Raw genomic sequence first — 18,140 nt, forward strand, 5'->3', positions numbered from 1 at the left:
CAACTGGAAGTGAAGAAGAAGGGCAGGATTGGTCTTCTGGTTTACATTTGTATCACCTACCATTACCAAAAGTTCCAAAGCTTACTCTACTGCTAATCCAAGCTTTTTATGAACCATCATTACAAAAACATCATCATCAGCAAATAAAACTACAGCTAGCTTTCAGGACTTCATCCTGCGAACTCACATTTACACCTTCTTTACACATGCACACCTCAAAATACTGTGCATGTATAAAAGCACGTGCACGCAAAACTTGCACATACAGAAGAGAGAAATGGTCAAATTCAAGCTGCACAAAGTTCCTTCTGAAACACTTGCATGACTGGTGCTGCAGCCTATAAGCAAAGACATTCAGTAGTTCATTCAAACATTGTTATGCTGCTTTCTAAACTTAAGACTCAGAGAATAAAATTATACTTCATCAACAATAAGAGCTTTGTCCAAGAGCTTTTTAATTCCTCTTTAATATTAATAAGCTTGTAATAAATTCTCAACTTCTGCTCCATCTGAACCGGATGACACATTACAGCTTCTCTGAATAGATAAATTAGTGCAATCTTTCTGTCCTTCAGAAAGAATACTGTACTGTATGTATGTATTCTGTACTTCAGAGAGAATACACCATGATGAAACAGGTAAAAATCAGTGTAAAATTATATATCTAACATTGCCTATGCTTAAGTAGGTGACTGATGCTAGCCCCATTTTTGAAAAGCTCTTTCTCTTCCGGAGTATATTTGCAGGTTTTAAATAGATCTGTGTAGGGATCAAGCATTCAGAAGCATATTTGTTATGACCAAATATTCACTTGACTATTGCTTACACACTTGTTTTTTTACTGCTTTTGCCTCTTTTCAACTGGAATTTGCTTTGTGTTTTGTGTGTTTGGTCTCAACATTTTGAACATCTCCATCACTGCATTTTCATCTTTCATATTAAAACTAAGGCAGCTTGCCAACAACCAAATCCTACAAGATGCTCAATGTTTAATGTAACTTTCAGTAGGAAAAGGCCTGGAAAACAGCTTCTAGAAAACAGAGAAGCTACAAGATATGTCCCTAAGCCTCTGCTTAAAAGTAATTTGGGAGTAAAGTCTCTAGATATATACAGAAACTGCCATGTTTTGAACTTAGTCCAGTGAGTGCAGAGAGATGAATCTTATTTCATGAGCAAATCCTGAGCAGAAGTACCCATTTCCTTTTACTAACTTCAAGAAAAGTTTAAGAGGAAACGGGCCACCATGCTGAGACTTGAAGGTAACCAATTCCACAAATGCACTAACATAAAAAACTGGTTATGTGTCATGGATGCATTTAAACCAAACAAGAAATTTTCTTCTCCAGTTCCTGCTCTTGCTTGTTCATGTAAAAATTTCACCATGTACTTGCAGAAATCAAGAGATGAACAGAAGTTTGCAAATTGCTATTCACTAGCTATAAAAGCAGAAAAAAAAGGCAACACTTGAGTTATTCTTTTTTGGAAGAACAGACTATAAAAAGAAGAACCAGGGCATATACATTCATCTGCAGAATAATATTGTATTCTCCATGAATATCTAAAAAAAAAAACTTACACAGAAATAATGACTACCTGACACCCTTTTCAGTAAGCATATTTTTGTCTTTCTACACTTTACAAGCAAATCCACATTTACCACTGAAGAAAAGGTAGATGTATGTTTATGTGCGCAACAGATATTGCTATTTAGAAGTCTCTTGGGAAAACAAACTTTTGAAAGACCTGCAGTGCAAGTAATCAGGTACATCCAAGCTGTGGCAATGCAGTCCATTTCTCGAGTTTCTACAGCAGGCAAGGTTATGGATAAGCTCAATAATATTATGAAGACAAATCAGCAAGCAGTTGGTGTTTTTCCTAGTATCTTACCTGCAGCAAGCACCTATCTCGAAAAGTGTAGCCTATCAATTTGTCCAAATGCATCAGACACTGATGGTAGCGAACATGGTGGGTGAGAACAGGAAGCATCATTGCATGCTAAAAAAAAAAAAAAAAAAAAAATCAAAAAAAAAACCCAATAACAGTAAGGAAAAACATTCAACTCGAGTGTACAGGGTACTCAGTTGACTAAGCTATAAATACAAACACTTTCCATTTGTCACAATATTGAGTTTTACTGGTTTGGTTTAAATGAGGAAAAAACCCATGATTCCCCAGGCTTCATTATCAGAGCACTTAATTAATCACATTTTTCATCTGCACAGCCCCACCCAGACTAAAGAAATAAATACATAAACCCAGTCTTCTACTTAAGTAACTTCAGTAAGGTAATAAATGTCTGGTCCCCAGTAACAGCAAATTGGAGTAAGCTGTGACTGAATACAATGCTATGTGTTTGTACCTTCTCATGTAACAGCCACCAGTTTTAGGTTAGTACCAAAAATGAAGAAACATCATTTGCACTCTGTCTCATAACATTAAGGAAGAAACATTTTATACCACTTCAACCAGCATTCACCAAACAACAGTAGCTACTCGATTTTCAAGCACAGGTATTAGTGCTTTGCTTCATTTTCTTTTGAGGGAGAATTAAGGGATTTTTGAAATGCTGTCATCTGGCATTTCCGGGCTCAATGTGCTAAAAAAATATCAGAAAGGTTGCTGCTTTCATCTAGGAAACAGACAATGTTTTTCTGTTGGGGAAAATGTCAGTAACATTGAAAAACAACAACTATGTTGTAACAATGAAAGTCTCTCTTCTTAGCTGTTTAAAGCAGGAACTCTATGCTAACATTGACTTCAGATGGATCTGAGGTGGTACAGTTTATCAGTAAGGTAGTACAGCAAGTATGATATCAATATCACAAATCTCATGTAAGAATGAAAAGAGATACAGGAGTAATGCAGGATGTAAAGAACTTTATGCATGTGACTATTTTTGTGACACTTTAATGTCTCCTAATCATTCCTATTAGTGAAATGGCATGAATATATTCAAAAGAATGGTGTGTTCTAAGACAATCAAAATCTGAGGGCTATCACAATTAATTTCAGAAAGAGGACAATGTACGATTACAGCAAATGAGTGCATAGTGTGGAGAGAAGCAAGAAAAACAAGCACACAAAGTAGATGATGTATAATTTACAGAATCAATGATGTTACAGATTTCTGCAGGTCACTAAAGACAAAACAGCAGAAAATACAAGCCGGTGAATGTTACAGGATCAAGAGGTCAAGACTAATCAATGACAAAACTTTCTGTTGAAGTAAAAGACCTTGAAATTCTTAAGAACTAAACACAGATCTGAAAGGTAATCACAGAATCATTTAGATTGAAAAAGACCCTTAAGATCAAGTCCAATTGCTAAATTGACACTGCCAATTCCACCAACTACACTGTGACCCAAAGGTCTTTATGAACAGTGGTGCTGAATTCGCCACTTCCCTGAGCAACTGGTACCAGTGCTTGACCACCTTTTCTGTGAAGAAAGTTTTCCTAATGTCCAATCTTAAGCTCCCTTGGCACAGCCTAGGGCCATTTCCTCACCAAGAAGAGACTGATCCCCACTTTGCTACAGCCTCCTTTCATAGTTGTAGAGAGCAATAAGGTCTCCCCGAGCCTCCTTTTTTCCAGACTGAACACCCTCAACTCCCTCAGCTACTCCTCAATCAGACTTGTGTTCCAGACCCTTCACCAGCTTCATTGCTGTCCTCTGGACATGTTCCAGCACCTTGTCTTGTAATGAGGGGCCCAAAACTGAACACAATACTCAAGGAGTGCCCTCACCAGTGCTCAGTACAGAGGGACAATCTCTTCCCTTAGTCCTGCTGGCCACACTATCTCTGATAAAATCCAGGATGCCATTGGCCTTCTTGGCCATGCTGCCAGCTCTGAGTCAGCACCCCCAGGTCCTTTTCTGTCAGATGGAAATTGCTAGTTTAACACTCTTTATACCAATACATGTGGCCCTAAGTTTGAGGACTGAAACACAAAGTTTTGTCAGCTGTGGTGCAGTGAACAAAGAATTGGCAGACCCCTTGGAGCACACAGGAGGACTTTAATTTGACTCTTGCAGTTATATTGACAAAGTGCTGCTTTCATGGCACTAAAGACTTGATTGATTCAATTAACATCCATCACCTTGGATTAAAACTATTTGATGTTTCTGATGTTTTATGGATTTATCTCTTTATAAGAAAATAAAATGCGTTTTAAAATTAGTATTAGCCTAAAGATTGGCTAGTGATTAAAAAGAGTCTCCTGAAACCATGTGGCCATAGGATTTATCCAATAACCTTGGTACCTGCATGTGGCTATAAACACACATGTAATTTCTTTTAATTTTAAATAGATAAGATTTTAAATATTCTGCATGTTCTTTTCTTGCTGCAGCTGACATGGCAAGGCAGAGACTATCTCAAGTGCCCTCAGCTAATGCCACTAACCCCAAGGATGACAGACACTCCTGACCTGAAGCTAAGAGGAAGCAGGTGAGCTGAAATATTTTCAAATACATGATGTCTCTCCCCACCCTGAACACGTAACACTGCTGCTGAGGGCACACAAAGCAACAATACAGGCAACAGTGGGTGTGTGGGTGGAGCAGGATGACAGAGGTGGCATCATCTCAGCATGGCTCCATCCTACCAGACTGTACTGTAAGTGCTGCCCAGCTTAGTGGTCAAATACTGCACATAATCTACTGGGTAACTTCAAGGGAGCCTGTAAGAACACAGTCATTTTACATTTTTTTGAACATCTCACTCACCATTTTTCCTTCCCCTTCAAGAAGTTCATTTTTGAGACTGCAAAGACCAATGTCATTACTGCTATGTGGAACTTACAGCAAATATAAGCTATCAAGAGTGACTTAAAAGAATTTCAATCTTCTAAACTGCAATGCTTTTAAAAGCAGTAATTTTAAATCACTGCACTTTAGCTCTGCCCACAGAGTTGATTTATGTGTATTTAGTTTTAGTGTTCTTTAATCTGGGAAAAAGCATGTAGCAGCAGCAGCAATCTTTCATTTTACAGACATACAGTTGCCTACTCTTGGCCTCTCAAAGAAATCAAATCAAAGGACCCTCATACCAAGACTGGCTGATTTAGATGTTAGAGCTGCAGATGGCACGAAAATTGTGAAATAGCTTCACTTTCATCATTCTTTGGTGTTCTGCTGTCCTTCAACAACAAAACGAAACAGGAATATCCAAGAAGACACCAAAAGATGAATCACAGAAGATATTACAAATAACACAGAACAGTTTCAAAGCTCCTAAATTGGAAATTTACCCTGTTTACTTAAACTGTAAAAAGACAGTTCACAACACAAAAATTAGAGAAAGTCTGCAATTTTCCTCAGCAATGTGAGAAGATACCGTTCCACTATTCTTTCTTCCACTTCAGAAGCAATAGTCGAATCACGAGAAATGTTTCAGACAAAAGAGAAACAATTTTAGTTATTAGCGTTTCTTTCCTTTTAGAATTTCCCCTTTGACTTTCCCAGACTTCTCAGACTACAACAGGACCTCTACCTATATCTTTGCCTAGCAATCCCCAAAGTTTCTACTTTGCACCATTACATTAATGCTAAGTTGCATGCATTATATTCTTAATTAACACCTCCAAAACAACAGCTAAAAAATAATGCAAGTATACCCTCTGATACAATTATTTGGCTGTTACAAGTACTTGAATTTTACTAATACAACATTATGTAAAACTTGCACTTATTTTTATCATATCACAAAGCTGGTGGCTGTCAACTACTTCAGAACAGGATCTGACAGAGATATGTTCTTTGGAGATGTCATGCAAATGAAACAGTATCTGAAAGTTATCTTCCTACTGCAGCTTATCTGTTTTAATCCAAAAGTTAGTTGCGGTGGGCTCTGTTTGTTTGTTTTGTTTGGTTCTTTTTCAAATTTCTTTACTTTCAAGTAAAAAGACAGTTCTTCATGCTTTGCTAAAAAATTGGGGGTTTAAAAAAACCCTATCTAAATAGAAAAATACATTAAAGTATCTAAACCCAACCCAGTCAATGGACAAATAAGCCCTTAGAGTCCTACACTAGACTTGACATTTGGTGGATCTCTAGCCTCGAGCTGGCCATTCCTAACCTCTCTCCCTTGTGTTAATCAACCAGTAGCAAGAAAAGTAAAATTTTTTTAAATCTCTTTTGTGTGTGTGTGTAGGGGGTGGACCAGACACTAGAACAGTTCTCTATATCAACAGATGTTCTTGAGGTATTAATTTCCATTTGGTTGTTCAGTCTAGAACCACATCAAGCCCTTGCAAGAGGTAAATGGCAGCTATTAAGAGAGAAAAAACATTCGACATCTCTGTAGTTTAGTCACCTGGCAGACGTCAGAGCGTATCCCTGTTTTCCAGAATCCCTGGCTGCTCAACTCGACAGTCACTTCACGTCTCATTGTGTTCTTCTGACGAATTTTCTGCAGTGCTTCCTAAACAGGAAGAGAGCAGAGCTCCTGTGAATAACTTTCTGCAACAAAGTGTTCACAATACCCATTTAAGGTTCACTTTTGCTGTGCAGTTTCTAAGGCTAATCCAGAAACTGTGGTAGATATGTTGGAATATAGTGTGGACAGAGGATTTTCGGTAGACTGAAGCAGGAAGAGAAGAGAGGTGACTACAATTTTTTACTAAAGTGACAGAACAAACCAGTGCAACTCATACATCCAAGATGATACATAAACAAGAAAGTCCTTACAATTAAAGAACCTTCTTTACCCCGTGTACAGAACAACTTCCTCATTCAAGTCTGTCACCATGAGTACTCTTGGTTTGAAGCATTCAGTACAAGTAAAACAGACTAAGGAAAGGAAAGGCCTTGTTTTGTGATCTTGGCTACTTCACAAAAGTTCCTGTTCCACAATGTCAGTACGCCCAGTCTGGCAAAGGGGTCAGCATTCACTGGTCCTGGCGCCTAGGATGATGAACTCTACCAATACTATTTCAATTCAAAAAAATTAAAAGATATCTGTTTAGCCTTGACCACTGGCTCTTTGGTATCCTGCAAACAGTTTGTCTCTAGAAACTATAAGGGTCAGAATCAAAGGATTCTGACAGAATCATTAAAAGAAAATCTTATATGTGAAAACTGAATGAAAGAAAACCAGATAAAATAAATCACTCCCAGATCAGATCTCCTGGTTCCAATACTACAAAGCCCCAGGGTGTGCAAACTCCCCACACAGCATGAACTAACAGTAAAGACTCCCTCAGTGCTCTTCCTTCTGAAGAACATAAAACTTTTCAAAGCTGCAACCTATCCTGCCTCTCCTTTTCACTACAGGGCACTGGCTCAAAGCTGTCTCTTGCCAGCTTCCAGTTTGAAGCCTGTGAGCATATCTGGGCAGAAATGGGCTCTCTCTTCTGTTCTGCAGAGACTCATAGAGTAGTTCCAAGAGGTGCATCTGTCCAGACACAGATTCAGCAAACCTCAGACACCTCAATACAGAGGTGTCTAGGGTAGGAAGCTAGTTAGCCCTGGCTCCTTTTATATTCAATGAAGGGGGATAAACGGCTTCAAAAATGCATTTCTCCCTCCACTGACTTCAAAGTGAGCCTTCAGGCCCCAATTTAGGTACCTGCTGTAAATGCTCAAAGTTAGGTTAGAGGAACAAAGCCCCCCAGGCATGGCCTTGTCACAAATAATATCATCATACAATCTCATAGTAGTGGATGACTGATGGCAGAATGAACAGAGATGCTTACAGCACTGCACCCGTTGTGCACTGTCAAGGTTGTGCCATTGAGTTTTTCTCGAGACAGGTGATATGGTGTTTGCTAGACCTAGCAGTATTTCAGTCTGACTGGCTCAGGAGCCCTCCATAATATATGATTCATAATCTTTAAAAGCCCATGTACCACTCAGATGCAGTCCTACTGCTCTGAGTTACTGACACCTTCACTGGAAAATACACAGGTTATCCTCACATAAAGCTTCTGCTTCAGCCCTGTATGCCTTTCTGATGGTAAACTACTTGATAAACTAGTTATCCTAGATAATACAGCCTAGAAACAAAAATCAGCAGTTGACACAGTAAGTGCTAACCACCAAAGGAGAATTTTATCTTTTGAAGCCAAACATGAACATTCCCTCACAAACAATCCCCTACAATTTTCCAAATAAGTCATCCATTACCCCCTAATGAAAAGATGATTATAAAACAATGGTTGTCACTTCTACTTGCTCTGAGTGGTTGTAGCAAACAAAATCATCTCCTGTAGGGACAAAAATTTTTATCACTTACAACTGTGGCACAGTTAAAGCCACAATGCTGTGGAATGTATTTTTCCATTTACAAGTAAGGAAGCTCAGGGCTTACTTAATATCAGCATAAATAAAATGTTAACTAAGACTCTTGCTCATGCAACAGCATACTAAGCTTTGCAGCAATAGTAGAAATCAGGTACAATGTCAAATGTATCAAACACTTACTGCAATCAAAGTTACAGTTAGCAAACTGGGGAAGTCTCAGGAATTGGACTCCATGAGTCTCATGGGTCCTTACCAACTCAGGGTAGCCTATGATGTTATGAATAATCAGTGTTTCTAGTCAATGAATAAAAATACAACAACATTTTTTATTAAATACCATCCAGTAACCAAGAAGTTAATTTTTCCTCTATGTATTCTTTACATAGGTTATCAAATTAAGAGGGCCTGATAGACACTACACAAATTCAAAACTTTAATTCAAGGTTTTAAAAAAAATAGACACCTGAGAGCAGGATGGTTTAGTCTGTATTTAGGTGTCTTTGTTTTTCTGATTTTAATTCCCAATTGGTCGAGCATTTACACTTAGGAAATGCTTATTGATTATATAAAAAAAAAGAAAAATACCTCACCCATCATACAACAACCAGATGATTTTAAGTCAAAGATCTTAAACAATGTCACTAAGACTACCTAATAAATTACAGTTTAAAACCAAGCACAAGTGTGGCAGTTTTTATCTCAGAAATGTTTAAAATTATGAGCCAGTTAAAAGTGCACTCTGAAATAAAAAGTCCTTCTGTATGGTAATTCTTGAAACCATTAATGGCAGCAGCTATAAAGAAGTTATGGTTCTATAATGATCATTTCTATAATTGGGTAAAAAACTTGCAGTAGTTTGACAGCTGAAAAAAAAGAAAAAATCTCCATTCAATAACATGCATAGATAAAAAGAAAATCGGTGTTAACAGTCTGAAAAGAAAATCTTTTGTGAGGGATTTCTATTGTTTCCATAAACAGAGCAGTCATGGCTATATTCCATCCTGCATTACAATGCTCAATTATTGGTCACAGGAAAGCCCAGCATACCTCTCTTTGTGATAATTTCTGTTTATCAGCCTGTTTGACTTTGGGACTATTAGCCAGCAGGTGACGCAGCTTCACATAACTCTTCCACAGCTTTTGGTATCTGAAGGACAACACCAGAAAATAAATATTTTGGTCAATGCACCAAAAATCTCTCACTGTTTGTCACGAACAAACCAGGGGCTAATAATCCACACATATATACACAGGCTCTTTTACGCGTATCTTTTTCCTCTGGAAAAAAAGAATCTCAATGCATTTTCTGAGAGAGGTGACAGTGCCTCTGCAGTTGCTCCAGCAGGGTGGACAAAGCAGCAGAGAGGAGGCATTAGTGTGCAGTCTGGGGTACAGAATAGCAAAGCTCAGGGCAGAACCCAGGTCTCCCAAGATACCCACTCATCCTCTCCAACGGGCCACCTCTGCATGCTGAAAAGACCTGCCTGCAGCTAGCAACTCAGTTCAGGCAGGCAAAAACTCCCTCTTCTCCACATGGTTTACCTATCACTCACTAAAAAGCAGCAGTAACCTTTCCCAGGAAGTAACATTTCCCAGGCAGTCTCTGTCCTTAAACTGGCTGAAACATTTCAGTGAAGCAAATGAGGAAGAGCTCTCCAAGTCACATGGAACACAGTTATCCTGTGAACAGTGAAATGAAAGTTTTGTTCCCTATGAGTTTGTGCTGAATGGAAAGAACAATTCAAGTTATCCCTGTGATTAGCATACACTTAGGGTTTCTGGATTGCTCCAACCATCTAGCCTTTTCTTATTGTGGGGGTGTCTAATTGCACATGAACTTCAATAACAGAACTCAGTCCTCCAGCGATCTAGCACAAACTTTCCCAAAACTTCTAAGAACTTACTCCATTTATAGACAACATTCTGCCAATATATTCAGCTGCAATTGACCAACAGGTTCAAAAGTTACAATGGGAGGAGTAACCAAGAAAATCAGGACAGAGACCTTGTGTCCTTAGGAAACAATGTTATTTTCAAAGCATCACCTCTGTAGAGATTTTTCAAGAACCATAAAATCAGACTTCAAATAGGAAGTAGGGAATTAGAAGGCAGAGGGAAGAAGTTAGCCCAAGTTAATTATTTTTTTCTTATATTTACATTATAAAAGAAGATCCTCCTCAGCACCGTCTTAGAGCAGTGGTTTTATTAGGAAGTTTTCACATTAGTGGCTAAGCAGTAAATGAAGCAGTAGCTCTTCTACCATTTCATGATCTTCCCAGCATTCCACGTTCACAGGCACATAAACAGGTATTTTCCTATTGGTACTTTTTCTATAGGTATTTCTCTAGAACGTTTTGGACATATATACACTCTAGATGCTGGTATTTTTTCAGCCTGTAAACATATCTGAAATGGTCAATCCATAGATTTTTCTCATGCTCTGTTCTCCACACTATTGCAATCTGCTGAACAGCACATCTATTTCTGACAAATCACCATCCAAAGAAGAAAAATGAGTTCATGAACAAATCAACCAAAAAGAAAACATAAATGCCATGAGGACGTTTCAACACCAAAGAGCTGAAACTGTGATCTACAAAACACATTTTTCTACTAGTACTGGCAATGGTGAAACAAGCTTTGTTATTGCAATTAAGTTTAAGAATTAATAAACAGATTACCATAACAAAAAAATACCATGTTAGAACCTCATAAGGAAAAGAAACACTAGAGAAAAATCTCTTCTGCACGCTATGAATTTCAAACATACACCAGAGTTAAGCCAGAGATTTATGATGGCACCACAGACGTCTTTCACAGAAACTGCTTTGCTACTTAAACAAAACAAAGCATACCTAAATTCTGTAAGCAGCTCAGTGGGAAAAAAAAAAGCAAAAACAAACCCTCACAAAAATTTTGAGCAAAGTTGAAATAAAAAAATGTGGGAAGAATATTTATTTTTTGTCTTTATACTATTTTCAATGAAAGTTACTAGAACTTAACAAATGTTAATAAACTCAGCATCAAAACAGAGGTGATTCTTATATTTTAGGTCTAACCATTTCCTTTTAATGGACAAGTAAACTAAAATCATGCTCAAAGAAAAAAGTTTTATTATCTAGATAAGTACTCACTATTCCCAGGTCCTGCCATGTTAAAGCTACAATTCTCAGCAAGCTGTTGTAAAAGAATATGACTGTCATACATGCACATGAGTGCTTGGGCCTCAAAACTGCAGATGAAATATAACATCCTTAAAACACACTGGAGGAAAATGCATGAGGAAAAAAACCCAATCTTAACTATACAAACACCAGAGATGGGGTCTATACTATCACCATGCAGAAAACACTGGAAGAGTTCCCTGAAATTGTCAGAGATTAAGAATCCAATGATCACTCTTATGCCCCTACACAAATACACAATGAAGCATTATTTCTTGCTCTGTCCAAAGTCCTGATTCCCTCTCCACTCTCTCTACATTCCTTCCAAACTCTACCAGGATATAAAAGGTACAGAGAAAAGTAACATGGATGCAACAGCTTCCAAACTAAGAAGTAAACACTATGTAGACTTGATCCTCCAAGGCACACAAAGAGATAACTCCGTAGGATATGACAGCGTGCCAGAAACATAAGTGTCATAAAGAAAGCAAACAGAAGATGGCTATATTCTTCCTTATTAGATGTGAGACCTGAAGAGCACCTAATTAAATAATCAAGTAGCAGGTCTGAAACAAGACAGTCATTTTTCATATGATGCACAAAAGTACTGGGTAAGTGATTACCCAGAATCTTCTCCTGGTCAGTCATGTAAAAAGATTCTGACAGTGATTTCAGAAATTTAAAGAAGGAAGTTCCATTCAGGGCTGTAAAATAAAATGACCTAAATACATCCTGTAGCTCAGAAGTCTATACGCTACAGACAATAGGAAGCTTGGGTAAGTATTTCTCCCTCCCTGTCTTCCTGTTACACTATTCTCTCTCTAAAAGCCTGCCACTGGCCTCTCAGAGAAATAACACGGAGCTTGAAGAATCTTTTGTCTGACCTAAAAGAGCTGTTCTCAGGTTATGAAATTTCATACTGTACATGCATGCACATTTACTTCAGCAGACCCTGAATTATGTCAGAAAAAACAAGTTATACCTTATATTCTCTAATTTACAAGAGATTGTGTTCAATGTCATAAGCACTAAGCTTTATAACATACTCAATTAAGCAAATAAACAAGCTCTATTAAAGGCACAAATGACAACAGTAACAAGTTCCTGAACAAAAGATGGAGAGAAAAGCATCTTACTGTGGATCTCCAGCATAACTGAGCTGAGCAGGTCGTATCCCAAAGTGCACAATAATAGGGAAAGTAATTACATCAGGATTGAACTGTTCGCGGTCTAGTTGATCAATACGAACTGAGCTGGGTTTCTAGGAGGAAAAAACCAAAATATAACTAATTGACAACAGAACCATGGAAAATTTATTGCCTCTAGCCCACACTATCCAGGAACCACGGGGCAACAATACTCTAAACTTAATAAGATGCACATAAAACTGATCATTAATACTATAATAAACATTTGGCAATGACAATTACTGAAACAAAGTTAATTGACCTAACTCTAAAAAAGAAAAAACCCAAAACTTTATTTTAAAGATCAGGAAATTTACAGTTTGAACATTTTGTTTAAGAACTTGAAACAACTTTTTCTGGTCAAATATCACACCAGAATAAAAATCAGCATTAGCATTGTGGCATCCGAGCCCCCACATGCCTGAATAGTTTGCTAAGATCAGGTTACCTCTCTGATTTCAGTTCTGTTGTGACTTCCCAAAGCAAATGAAGGCACTATTAGAGCCATTCAATCACACGGACTAAACAGCATCAAAAAAATCCATCATGCAACTCTTAGAAAAGGCTCCTAGGCTGATATGTACAATGAGGAATACAGCCTTGTATAATGAGGAGACTTTTGCCCTTTTTACAGTTCAAAACAGAAGTTCTTTTCATTGTTAAAAAAGACAGTGTAGAAGAAGGCAACTTTTTCTTCAGTTCTATAATGCAGAAAATAAGTAATTGCACATCACTGTAGCAGACATGCTGCTTACAGAGCTCTTGATCACTTATCTAACATATTTAAAAACTCAGCTGAAGGTGCACAGTTTGTTTCCAAGTAAACATCTTCTATATTACCTGTCAAACTGGTTTCTTACATGCCTGCTTACTCCCCACTTTGCAAGCTGCTGGATGAGGCCAATATTTTTTGCTTGTCTCAGGTTTCAGAAAAAGGGCATTACTTCTAGTTACCTGCATCTCAAAACTTCTCATTTAGCATTGGAAATTTCTCTAAGATGAGTTTCAGCATTACAGAAACAGCTCCCACCATTCTCTTCACAAAACAATAAAAACTATGTCAAGAACAAAGCTTTCACCCTTCAAACCACCTTGGTAGAACTGTTCACAGGAATCATTTTCTGCATGGATAAGCAAAGCCAATTCTATATATAAAGGTAAGCCTCATCAGGTCGCCACAGTTCCAGTCTATTCTAGAAAAACAAAAACTTACAACTTTAACTTTCAGATACAAAAATACTTTCCAAGGGAAAAACGTTTATCAGCTTTCCTTTGGACATGATGACTGAACATGAAGTTACATCTCCTCAGCCAAAAAAAAGTTATAAAAACTTTTTTAATTTGGTTAATTTTAACTAGCTTAGTTATATTTTTTAAATGAGCTAGTTAAAGCTGGCAGGCTTACAACAACAACAACAAAGACAGATGACAAAGACAAACAAAGATGGATGGACAGAAGGACAGAAAGACAAAAATAAAAGAAGACGAAAGGTTTTCCCCACAGCACTTCCAATAAAAGGGATTAGGAGGAAAAAGCAAAAACACCATGGGGAGGATTTGTAGCAGGCAGAATGTTGTTTCCTAAATCAGGGGGGTTCCCTAAACCAAGGGCTTCACTTAAAGTCCTGCAATTTAAGTTTACCTGGTTTTGGGGTGTTTGCACAAAGCCAGTTTGAAAAGCTTTTATCTTCTCATAAGCTGTTTGCTGGTGGTTCTCCCCACTCTTAACATTAAAAAGGATAAATTCTCCCAACCCTGCTCCCCTTAAAGAAAGCAGCCTTGATACACAACTCCTTTCAGAACCAGGTTGGCAAAATATGATTCACAAAATATGAAACAATAATTATACTCAATATACCAATTATAATTAATACATTTCTAAAAATTATGGACAATATTTTCATATTCAAATGCTTAACATTTTAGAGATTTAAACAGAAGTAATATGATCCTCAAAAGTGTGAAAAGGACAAGAAGTTTCACTATGCCTATAGCAGGGTCTGTGTGGAACCTGTGACCTCTGGACCACTCAAAACCAGACTCTTTATTTGTATGACACTGCCTTGAGTTTCATCCCTCAGTTACATGGCTGTTCACAGATGGCTGATAACAACCAGGACAAAACAACTTCTTTGAGACTTAATCACAACTGCTCCCTCACTGACAGTTATCAGAGAGGTGTAGCTGGGCTATGCTTTTTTGCTTCATGGTGAACACCACTCTCCTCACTGGAAAAGCAGCAATATTTTAGGAAGGGTGAAGGATTAAAAGATGACTAAAACTTGTGAACTTTAAAACCTATTCCAACACAAAGTTTCTTTGAACTAATGAAACACCATGAATAAGTTAAATAGTTTTAAGTAATGTTGAACTTTTAGTTGTTTAAGTGGGATTTACATGCTTAAAGTTTTTTTCCTTCTCCATCATGGACACATACACTGCATGCTTAAAAAAATAAAATACATATATAAAGCCTAGATCTGATCATAAGAAGAATTATTATTTCTGAAGTGCTGTTGTGGAGGAAAGCAGCAAAATAAAATTTAGTGTTTTTACTTTGCTGTGTCAAGTGGATAAAAATCGAAGAGCTGTCATTTTCTAAAACAGTTTCACATTGTCTAACAGAACTGTTTCATCTTCTAATGTTGTAAAATGTACAGAAAATTTACAGAAATACTCAACACAATATGCTGTAATGTACAGAAAAAATCCACAAGCCAAGAAGAAAGTAATTGCAATCTTGAGAGAACAAACATGTTCTAATGATGGCATTATAACATGACAACATTTCAAAGCACTACAGATTTCTTTATGCTTACATATTTTGATGTCCATACTCATCTCTAAAAGCACTGCCTTGTAGAATGCAAAGCTTACCAGTAAAAAAAATTAAAAAAATCACACAAGATCTCATAATTAACACTACTCACAAACTGCACTGTCTTGTACATAGACAATTACAGTTCAGTGACACAAGGAAGGAGCACATATGCATCCCTTCATGCTAAACAGAAAAGTAAGCTTTCAGCCAGTTGAAATAAACATATCTTCAGCAAAATCACTGAAGTTATGTCAGTGTATATGATTCAGACACTGACAACTTGTGGACCAGCATGTACCTTCTATCACAGAAACCACAGTCAACATTAAGTTAAGGCTGTCTAACTATTTCTGTTACAGGATTCTGGTTTAGCATTCAGCAGTGCAGATAAAGCTCTCCATAGTGAGAGTTCACATGTATTTTTGCATTTCATGTTTCCAGAGACAGTCTTATTTTTTGTATAGAAAGTTTTAGCCAGAAGAAAAGCACTTAGATTGAAATCAAGGGGAAAATTACCCTGCCCAAGTTATGATTGGCTTATAGTTTACTAAATGTAATGCTGTCATACTTAAAAATATGAATTAGAAAACTATATTTAGGAGGTTGCCCTGGCTGCAGTTTGGGTACAGGTTTTTCAGTTGACAAACTAAATTTCTTCTTAGGCATGATACCAAGTCACACTTTTTTCTAAAGAAACTAAGAACTTGAGCTATGAACAAAGGAGGAAAATGAAGTCAGAGGAAAAAAAAAGGTATTACAGCTGAGAAAACTGCATGGCAGACTCTAAGATTAGCTCAATAAAATGCCTTTACTATTGAGACAGCACTTTGCAATACTGACCAAACTACACAAACAGAACCCTGCAGTTTTTAGTGGACATCCACTCTTGTGACCCACATTTCTTAAGTGTGAAAGTCAGAAAAATGGACTTAATTCACACAAACACTAGAGTTGAAAGGAGCTGTGTTCAAAGAACAAATGCTGCAAAGTACTAATTGTTCTAAAAATAACAAGGCCATAGGGGTTTCAAACTAGGCACTGAAAATTATAGATGCATTCATTAATGTACACAAAATTTCTCAGTGTGAGTGAGAGCAACACAGAAACAATGTGGAAAAACATTGTTACATAGGCAGAAAACACCTTTTCCATATTCAGGGCAGTATTTTGATAGCACACATTAAATAGACCTGTCGATAGAGAGTCACAAGAGAAAGATGAAAGTTAATAGCAAATAGTTACTATTTCTCTGGGAAGAGAGAATGAGATCATGCACATAGAGACTGCGAAAAGAAGAAAGCAGAGGAGCAAACTTTTTTACATACTAAAATATAGCCATTCCTTTAAACATGCACAAGGAAACAGTGCCCATCTGGAAATCTGCCCTTCAGTACAGCAGCCGAGGGTATAACCCTTCCCAGAGTTGGAACAAGTCAACAAACTCTTCCTATAGCAATCTGCAACTGCCACTGGTCACCTTTTCTCTTTCCAATTTAGCCTGTAACAAGTTCTCTGAAACAAGACATGTACATGTCATTGGACTGTTTATAAATGAGAAGTATTTGCTCTACCATGCCAGGACTGGTAACTATCATCCCTTTACATTCTTCTGCATATTTCTGCCATTCCAGTTCTTCCCACTGAAGCATGTTGGCAATCTCCTCTTCAGGCACCAGAGCTTTACTGCATCGTAACAAGTAGAGAAGAATCTGATGCATTGAGAGTACTTCTTTTCCTCCATCTTAAAAACATAAATAAATAAAACACATTTCAGAGATTCACTCCTAAAGGATAAGCAAAAGAGAAAATATGCAGAACACAAACTATTTGGATGAGCAAAATAAAATGCAAAATGCTTAAGCCATTTGACAAATATGAAGGCAAATGTTTTATTGATGAATACTGCACATGCATAAACACTTTGCTACACTGAAAGCAGTAACAGTAATGGTAGTGAGAGTAACAATACCATCACACTGTAAAGCTGAAGTTTCTAATTTGCCTGTAAAAACTGTAAAATGAGTAGGAAGAACAATCAGTTACATTGTCCAGTTCCATCTTCCTTTTCACACTTTCATAATTCTTTTTACAACAGTAGTAAAAAAGCCTTTAGGCATTATGCAGCTTTTTTTAAGAACACTCAAGATTTTACAGGATACTTCTGCTTGAATATAGCAAGCTATCCTTGCATTTTAAACTAATCTGTAGTGCTTACAGGCTGTAACTGCAGTAATGAAGACTAAAGAGCCTCATACTGTCTTCCGTCACTAAATGAATCAAGAGCATGTGAAAACTGCTAAATACTTCTGAGACCCCAGGAAAAAAGCACAGCAGAGGCTGCTCTTAACAGAGGAAGACAATGTAATCTGACTAGCTATCAGGTAGGCAGCTACAGATGTGAATATGCAAACAGGAAAGACAAGACAGATCACCACTCTGAAGACACTGTCTACTCAAATTCAGTATGTCCACTCATATGAGAGAGAAGTTACTACGTGTTACTACAATGCTTTAATATTGACACACATCTCTCCAATCCCCTCCTTCAATAACAGGGTGTTAATCTACAGGTATGGAGAAATCTTCAAGTTTCATCCCCACCGAGCACAAGCATTGATTTCCCTTCTCCAGGGAGCAGGAACAATCTGGTCCTGCTCCTGAGTACATTCTCTCTATCACTACAGACCCAGGGAAAAAGTGATGATGAAAACCCAGAAGTAAAGC

The 18,140-nt window shown here is 37.5% G+C and overlaps 1 protein-coding gene across 1 annotated transcript in view; it reads right to left on the bottom strand.

Moving 5' to 3' along the window:
• The window catches only part of DROSHA (drosha, ribonuclease type III), a 67,025-nt gene that overhangs the window by 26,651 nt on the left and 22,234 nt on the right, over positions 1–18,140 (bottom strand). Inside the window, exons 12-16 of the mRNA XM_009079616.1 lie at positions 16,988–17,157; positions 12,545–12,669; positions 9,292–9,391; positions 6,317–6,424; positions 1,888–1,995 (exon numbers count right to left, since the gene is read on the bottom strand). Of these exons, the coding sequence (XP_009077864.1) occupies positions 1,888–1,995; positions 6,317–6,424; positions 9,292–9,391; positions 12,545–12,669; positions 16,988–17,157 (611 nt within the window). The remainder of the gene's footprint in view (positions 1–1,887; positions 1,996–6,316; positions 6,425–9,291; positions 9,392–12,544; positions 12,670–16,987; positions 17,158–18,140) is intronic.

Source organism: Acanthisitta chloris, unplaced genomic scaffold (genome assembly GCF_000695815.1).
Source record: "Acanthisitta chloris isolate BGI_N310 unplaced genomic scaffold, ASM69581v1 scaffold1598, whole genome shotgun sequence".
In the NCBI taxonomy this organism is placed as follows: Eukaryota; Metazoa; Chordata; class Aves; order Passeriformes; family Acanthisittidae; genus Acanthisitta; species Acanthisitta chloris.